The sequence below is a fragment of the Amphiura filiformis genome, chromosome 16 (genome assembly GCF_039555335.1).
Source record: "Amphiura filiformis chromosome 16, Afil_fr2py, whole genome shotgun sequence".
Classification (NCBI taxonomy): domain Eukaryota; kingdom Metazoa; phylum Echinodermata; class Ophiuroidea; order Amphilepidida; family Amphiuridae; genus Amphiura; species Amphiura filiformis.
In genome coordinates this window covers 62,198,030-62,206,874 of record NC_092643.1, presented here as the reverse complement: position 1 = coordinate 62,206,874, position 8,845 = coordinate 62,198,030, and the positions used below count along the sequence as shown (strand labels likewise).

The 8,845-nt window shown below is 35.4% G+C and overlaps 1 protein-coding gene across 1 annotated transcript; it reads left to right on the top strand.

The window, feature by feature from the left end:
* Nucleotides 1-5,924: 5,924 nt before the first annotated feature.
* LOC140136654 (uncharacterized) lies at nt 5,925-8,623 on the top strand. Its single transcript, XM_072158328.1, has 3 exons — nt 5,925-5,991; nt 6,574-6,802; nt 8,337-8,623. Exons 2-3 carry the CDS (start codon nt 6,604-6,606, stop codon nt 8,462-8,464), a joined length of 327 nt encoding a protein of 108 aa, XP_072014429.1. The 5' UTR covers nt 5,925-5,991; nt 6,574-6,603; the 3' UTR covers nt 8,465-8,623.
* Nucleotides 8,624-8,845: the final 222 nt, after the last annotated feature.

The window sequence follows — 8,845 nt, the reverse complement described above, 5'->3', positions numbered from 1 at the left end:
TAAAGCTAATCATGTATAGAATATTATTCTTTTAACAGAATATATTGGTGACCATCTACTTTTTTTGCTATTTTGCCGCAAAGAAAAAGTGTGCAAATTTAACCTTAAAAAATCCCTCAATTTTCGAAACCGGACATTGTCCAAATTCGCGCCAAAACTCCATCTCTGAAATAAAACATCGGACTTTTTCTCATATTTCGTCATGTAGACACTTGTCGAAAGCAAATGAGCTGAAAATGGGCAAATTTTGATTATACGTTTTGAAAATAAAGCTGCAACAAGCTCAAATAAGCGGTGGACTATTTTAACCGAATTTCACTGGTACATAAATCGTGGAGTGATTTGGTGGTGCGCCCTCTTATAAACGTCAATAGTTAACAAAATCCAATTTTTTACTTTTTAAGGTAAACTAGAGACAGTTTCTAGTCATTTTGCAAGATTTCATCCCTCTGCGACATTCCGTTCGGAAGAAATGATGTTCCAAAAATCAGCTCAGAGTCACCAAAAGACCCAAATTTCAACATGTTCATCAACACGCAGAGTTTTGCAGATGTTGGACAGAAAATTGAATGTTTGATGCCAAAAGATACTTTCTAATTTTAATTTTTTAGTTGTGAAAAGTACAAAATGTGTGCATTCATGTTTTGAATATCTTCAATATAGGCCTATTTACATAATTATGTCAAAGTACCCCCCCCCCCCTCCTCTTTCCCTGTCTTCAAAACAAGGCCTACTGATGTTGGCAATTGAAGCAAAAATACAAATTTTTATGCGTTATTCTGATCTGGTATAAATCTACAGCAAAAACACTCACGAAAGTGATTTTTCATGCTTTTCTTAACGTCACAGACTTGTATTTTTTGGATGAATTAAAAAAAATATTCCTAAAATTAATCACAAAAGTCATTTATAGCGTTTTGCGAATGAAATAAAATGATTTATTAAAGCTTCCGCCCTTTTTCTATGCGCTTTTTGTACAGAAGCGCGTACACCCCCAACACACATTGAAAGCCTTTTATAAGAGAGCGCACCACCATTAGACGCGCCATTGAAATACACAGGGAAAGACGCACTTTTGGATCGCGCTCAGCAGTTCAAAAACGTAACTCAGCTATCAAGTTTGGTATCAAATTAAAGCTAATCATGTATAGAATATTATTCTTTTAACAGAATATATTGGTGACCATCTACTTTTTTTGCTATTTTGCCGCAAAGAAAAAGTGTGCAAATTTAACCTTAAAAAAATCACTCAATTTTCGAAACCGGACATTGTCCAAATTCGCGCCAAAACTCCATCTCTGAAATAAAACATCGGGACTTTTTCTCATATTTCGTCATGTAGACACTTGTCGAAAGCAAATGAGCTGAAAATGGGCAAATTTTGATTATACGTTTTGAAAATAAAGCTGCAACAAGCTCAAATAAGCGGTGGACTATTTTAACCGAATTTCACTGGTACATAAATCGTGGAGTGATTTGGTGGTGCGCCCTCATATATTGTTGCAGGTTCATGAAATTTGGTGCGAACGCTCACTGTAGGAAGACAAAAATGTCAAGGTCATTTTGGGGTAGGCCTAATCCAAGGTCACCCGAGGTCAAATCGCCATAGGCCTAGATTGTCGCAGGTTCATGAAATTTTGTGGGGATGACCACTGAAACAAGGCAAAAATGCCAAGGTCATAGGCAAATAATGTGAAGGTCATTTTGAGGTCAAGTGAAATTGCATCGGTTAAAATGATGGGCGTCAAGGTGGAGGCATTGCAGCCGACGCTTTGCGTCGAGAACCGCGCAGGTCGAGAACCGCAATTCTAGTTATATAATATTTTTAATTGAGAGCCTGAAAGTTTTGTTAAATCAGCATTTTTTTGATTTACCATGTGGCCATTATGAAAGGTCAAAATTTTCAATTGATCGTCGGCTTTTCATCCCAGATACATACACATTAAGTACTGTCATTAGATTGATAAAGTTTACTTCGAGGACTGTTAAATATCAAAAATTTGAAAAATATCAAATTTTAATAATTTGTCATAAAAGTTGTATTATTATGATTATAGGCCTATCGCGAATTTCAAAAAATCAAAATTATTTGATATCAGAAGGACATTCCTCATATTCAGAATGCAATTCGATATGTCTAGTGTAGGCTACTCTCAGCTCCCATAAAAATTACTGATTCCTTAAATGAATAAATCGGGAAACAAATGAACAGCCACAATGCGGACCTTGCTATTAGTAGTAATAGATAGGCCTAATATTTGTTTACAGATAAGAACTCGGGTATACATGTGACGACCAATTACTTACAGTTGCCTCGGGGTTCATGTTTTTGTTTATTGAACTGCTATATCAGATTTAGTGGACTTTGTTCGCATTACGGAAATAAGAACAATTTCATATTCGTCACAAAAGTACTAAATCAAGTACGCGGATGATAACCTTCTGAATTACAATTTACATTATTATGGATTCTTCTTTGTTTTGAAGCTCAAGTTTGTCGACATTTCTTATTCTGACGAGTCATGCGACGTCAACATTGACTAATGAGCACATTTGGAATAAAGTAATGCACATCTTCGTCATATTGTCATAGGCCTACATCATTGTTTTGTCACCATTTCGTCGACGTTAACATCGAAAAACAACAGATAATACATAATATACTGTCATGATCACTTGGATATCATCAAGATTGAACATTGGTAGATAATTGTAAATGCCCATCGCCTCGCATTGCATCATTTTGTTTAATATTCGGGCGCAATGTCGAATCTGAAAGAATGGAAGGCGTGCTTGATCGGGGTAAGCATAATGTTATAAGTTATTTAAGGAATTGTTGATAGAAGAGTTTTAGCAAATGAATGGTTGAAACTCAAAATTCATCAACAACAATTAATAGCTGAAATTATCAAATTCAATGGTCTTTCAGTTCTCTTATATTTTGAATAAAATTAAGGGGTCTTCCGGAGCTTGCGCAGTCCAAAATAGGGGTCTTTCCGAAGAAACAAATAGGCCTACCCAGCCATATGGCATTAAGTTCCTCTGGGTGTCTAGGGCAGGGCCTATAGCGCGGACTTACATATATCAAAAGAAATTAAATGGCTGACCTCTTTCCCATTTTCATATGCACATTTAGATTACATGGTGGGCATCAGCAGAAACCAACGCCAAATCTGCTAGTAGGCAACTACCCACGAAGATTGGAAAAACTAAATAGAATTTATTAATGTAATATATGTATAATTATGTACATTAAATTGATCATTTTAGAAAAATGATCCAAAAAACTGTCCCAGATTCCTTGACACACATTGCCATGCTTTGAAAGCGTATGATATCGTATACATCATTAGGTTATGATGCCTATACTCTAAATACAATAGGACAGCATACCCTAGAATTCAACGCGATAACTAGCCGGCTGCGCAACCTCATAAAAACTTGATCACAATATTTCCTTTTTACTTATATTTTGTTGAACAAGAAAATTCTGAGGGCATAGTTCTTGGCCCCTGTCTAGCTACCCCATGCCAGGGATGCCAACCTGTTGATTTCTTCCTTCCCGCTATACACAACATTCATCAACCAAAATACCGCCCAAGACTGAAATGGCATAAATTTTAACAATTTTACTAATGCTTCTGAAGAAGAAGCAACTTAACCACACTATTTTACAACGATATTTGAAAGTTTATACTGCGCCACAGCATAAAACGTGTTGCTGAATTATAACTGAACCTGAAATGATCTACTCACGCACTCTCACACCTTAGTCATACTATTACGCACGGAAAGAACATCAGTATATTCTAACCCGAGGGTTCTCAACCAATTATGTTTTCCTTTCTCCTTCCCAGACTCAAAATGGCACAAATTAAAATCAATTTTACTAATGCTTCTGAGGCAGAAGCAAACTTCACCACACTATTTCAATGAGAATAAATATTACAGCTGCGCAACAGAATAGAGGATGTTGCTGAGATAGAAACTGAAGCTGAAGTGAACTACTCACACACGTACACCCATATAGTCATACTATTATGCAACACAGAGAACCGTGACATTCAACATATTCTGATTTCATCTCATTCTTAATTACATTTTGCCTTAAAGATGAAACCTTTATGTGATTTGTCTCACTCTTGCGATACTCATTTTTGACGCCCTATCCACTATTTTAATCAATTTTAATCCGATCAACCCTGACATAAAGGGAGTGGTGGGTGGGAAAAATTGTTACGTCCACTCTGAACGCTTGACTGACATAGAATGAATCCTTAGCGGCAAACTTGCGCTGAGGGCCTGCCCGCGAAACTATCACGTGACTTCACTACGGAAGGCGATTTCAGCCACCGGGATAATTGTTTTTTTTTTTCGACAAGCGAATTAAACTGCATTATTGAAAAATAACACTTTGATGTTTTGCAAAAGTTCATGTACTTGAAAATTTGCTTGATATATTGTTGTTAATGAGTTATGTATACGTTTTACAAAGGTGTTGTTGTTTCAGACCTCTTTACAACGTAACTCAAGAACCACAGGACCTACAAAAGTATATCTGTGATATTCTTGTACACGGTCGCTATCAATGCAATTTTTGCCAAAGCTCAAGACCATTCGCAAAATGCTGTGAACTACCAAATCGCAACAGTTTAAAATAGTTGCTAACCTTAAAAAGCCTTAATGTACGATCTTTTTAAATTTTTAGATTTGTCTTTTTTTCTTCTAAAATGATAATATGCAATCATTATGAAAGTTCCCAATACATTTGGACGCGAAAAACGTTGGGAATTTGCAAAGAAACAACATCATAAACTTCACCTCTATCACTCGAAACATCTCGCACTATTTGGATTAGGACAGCGAGTGCGGCCTCAGAGTTAGTCTCCTACGCTGCCAGTTTGGTTAAGCTCTCTCCACATGTGGAGGAAGCGTAACCAAGCTAGTTTCGTAGGAGACTACGGTTTGTGATCGTGGCCGACATTAAGTCATAATCTAAAAAATTATGACTTTATGTCGGACCAACAGAAAATCGTCCCGTTTTACTACAAATAGGACGAATTTGACAGTTTGCTTATAGATTTAAGTTAGAACATGTGTAAGTATTACAAATATGCCAAAAAATCGGTTTTGAAAAAAATAAATGTAATTTCTGAAAAGAGATCGTACATTATGACTTATTTTCTGTTATATAGGACATGGGAGTCGGTAAAACAAGTATCATCACCAGATTTAAAGACAACACGTTCTTTGATGACCAACCGATGACTATTGGGTACGTATTTTAGCGAAAATAGAATTATACCGTAAAGTTCCGAATATAAACTGTAGCCAAGTATTTTATAAACACTTAGGCCTACATTTTGCTTTTAAAAAAGACGTGGTGGTTGTATAAATCAAGGAGATAAAACTTTTATTTCATTTTTCAAATTTATTTTTCAGTTCAAAGATTCAATTCAATTCGGATATATTTTCTTTTTTGGACTAGGCCTATAAGAAATACTGTTGTTGTTTATTATCAATCGACTGATCAGCAAAGCCAGAAAATGGGTGAAAAACCCTGCATCCGGCTTCAAAAAATACAAAGAAATAGACAAGGAAATCAAATGGATTCTAATATTTTAATGGGAAAGAATGTTTTACGATTTTTCATCACTTTGTATTGATTTCAATGTTACAGAACAGCATTTGCTACCGCTGTAGTCACAGTCGACGGAATCACACACAAACTGGCTGTATGGGACACGGCGGGGCAAGAGAGGGTTTGTATGCATTAAATGTTTGTTGACTGTATTTTTTTATCATAATCAAGAAAGCACGTCACGTGTAAATTTCATAAAATTCAGATTCAGATTAATTTTACTTCAAATTAAAGCGTGTTCAAATCACAATTTCGAGAATTATTGTTTTCTCTTATAGTTTCGTTCTCTTGCACCGTTATACTACCGTGGAATTAGAGCGGCAATTATCGTTTACGATGTTACAAAAAGAGTGAGTATAGGCATACATGGTTCCAATCAAGTGTATATTTGGTGTACATATCCGTAAAACTTTTGAATGCACAGGTTGACAGCCAGAATTTCTACTGGTGTATTCATACCTTATGTCATTATAACAACAGGTGGAGGGGTCACGGGTGTTTGATGTGATCATTTGTTCAATTTTCTTTAAAAATATTAATTATATAATGTTCAATTTTAGACCTGGACAATACCAACAACTATCACACTAATATGTACATTATATTTCAAGCTCCTTTTAACATAGATTTCCGTTTCTTTTCAAAACCTATTTATCTTTTTCTGCTTTTTTTTCTGTATATTTGTGTACAAATTGAGGGCCCTTTTTACATGTATTTTAAATCTAATTCACGATAAAATGTCTTAAGAACATTTCGTTGCTATTTGTTACTCTTTTTCTGATGTTTTAATGCCATTATACCAGTGTTTACCCCTTGTACATGTTGTAAATATGAAAACACGAGTTAAGATTAATAATATAAAAATTATGATCCTGGCTACTACGATTAATCTGATTGTTTTAGATTTTTTGTTATTTTTGTTGTTTTATCAGCACACATATGAAAGTCTTGCCGAATACTGGATGACATCTATCAGAAGCCATGCTATAAGCGAAGGTTGTGACATCATAATGTGTATAGTTGGCAACAAGTCCGATTTACAACAGGAGAGGGAAGTTTCTCGGCAAGAAGTAGAGTCCTTCGCCAGTGCAACAGGTGCCATATTTGTGGAAACGAGTGCTAAAACAGGAGACAATATTGATGACATATTTGAAGAAATAGGTAAATATAACGCAGCCAACACAAAAATGTTTTTTTTAAAGGGCAGGTCTATTGCAAAAACAACATCATATCATTGGTAAGCTAATATTATGAGGACAATGAAAATGACTCCTTTTTTGAGAAAACAAGACGTTTAAAATTAATATTCCGCAAAAACCAACTTAAGCGATGAGTTCCTTCGAACGAGACAGATTTGACGTAGAAAAAAAATTGTCGTCATGAAATGATTGTGCCTGCTTTGCGAGAAGGGATTATAAACATTCTCAATGCCCAGAACGTATTTTTGTAATGTAATAATTATTTTCTTCGAATAGAGATAAACTTGTTTTTGCAATAGACCTGACCTTTAAAGTTATAAACGGTTATGAGGGCTTATAAAGGTTTAATAACGTTTAAATATTGGGTGATGAAAAATATTTGTACACGTTTTATATGAAAAACACTATAACAACATTTTAAAAATGTTTTTGTATTAGCTTTTTGGCAATTTTTTTGCGAGAAATCGAAATTTTAATGGAACCCCGAAAATTGAAAACCCAAAATTAGGGTGAAAACCGAAATTGCACTGAAAAAACGAAATTGCAGAAGAAAACCGAATGTACTCGTATAACCGACATTACAATGAAAAACCGAAATTACTGTGGGAAATCGAAATTACAGTAAAACCCTAAATTGCAGTGAGAAACAGAAATTTCAGTGAAAAACTGATAATTGCAGTGAAAACTTAAAATTGCCACGAAAAACCGAAATTGCAGTAAACAACCAAATTGCAATAGAAAATCGATAACAGATATTGTAGTGAAAACCCGACGTTGAGGTCAAAAACTGTAGTTACAGTGGAAACAAAATTCAAGTGAAAACTCGAAATTGTTATGAAAAACTAGAATTGCTGAGAAGAACCGAAATTCCAGTGAAAAATCAAAATTGCAGTGAAAAACCAAAATTGCAATGGAAACCGAAATTGCTGCAAAATCGAAATTGGAAAAGAAAACGAAATAGCAGCGAAACCGAAATCGCAGCGAAAACGAAATTGCAGGGATGAAACCGAAATTGCAGTGAAAACCGAAATTGCTGTGAAAAACCAAAATTGCAGCGAAAACTGAAAAACCCATGCAAAACCATGGACTACATATTAGTCCTACACTTTTCTCTGCTGTATTTAAAGAAAAATTACATCATCACACTTCATGACTTCAACTCTGTGAATCAGATTGTTTCTTGCGAGAAACCGAAATTTTAATCGAACCCTGAAATTGCTGTAAAACTCAGAAAGTGGAAATTGCAGTGAAAACCCAAAATTACGGGGTGAAAAAACCCGAAATTGCACTGAAAAACCGAAATTGCAGAAGAAAACCGAATGTATAACCGAAATTGCAATGGAGAACCGAAATTGCTGTGGGAAACCGAAATTACAGTAAAACCATAAATTGCAGTGAGAAACAGAAATTTCAGTGAATCATATTGTCTCTGTCACAATATAATATTCCTTCTAGCATAAACAATATAGAGATTTTGTTTTCTTTACCAATTTCAGCAAGACGAGTAGGAGAGGCTGACGCCAAGAAACAGACCAAAGGAACGGCGCAACGCACGGCTTCGCAAATGGCTACACTCTCTACAAGTATGCCTGGAGACAATCAAGGATCAACATGCTGTAAATGAACTGAGCAAAAGAGTATCTCAAGGGAGAACAAAAAATTACTATTACAGGGATGTGGAATAATTATGTGCACCGGGGAGTTTAGGAACGGTGCGGAGTGCCAAAAGTTGCTTAAAATTATTGTTTGTCCCTTTTTGATGTCTTGCAAAAAGAGGGGTAAAAATTAGGTGGTACTTTACGGCACCGCGTAAAGCAGGCCATGCAGATTCTTATGCTGTTTTGTTTAGAACTTGAAATGGGTGTACAAAGAACATAAAAGGCTAGTAAATACCAGAAAAAAAATTCAGTAGACCTGAAAAGGGGTCTGTAAAGGGCAGAAAGAACCATTTTAGACCCGAAGAGGGTTCTGTATTAAAGGACAGAAAGAACTATGGGTTCTTACA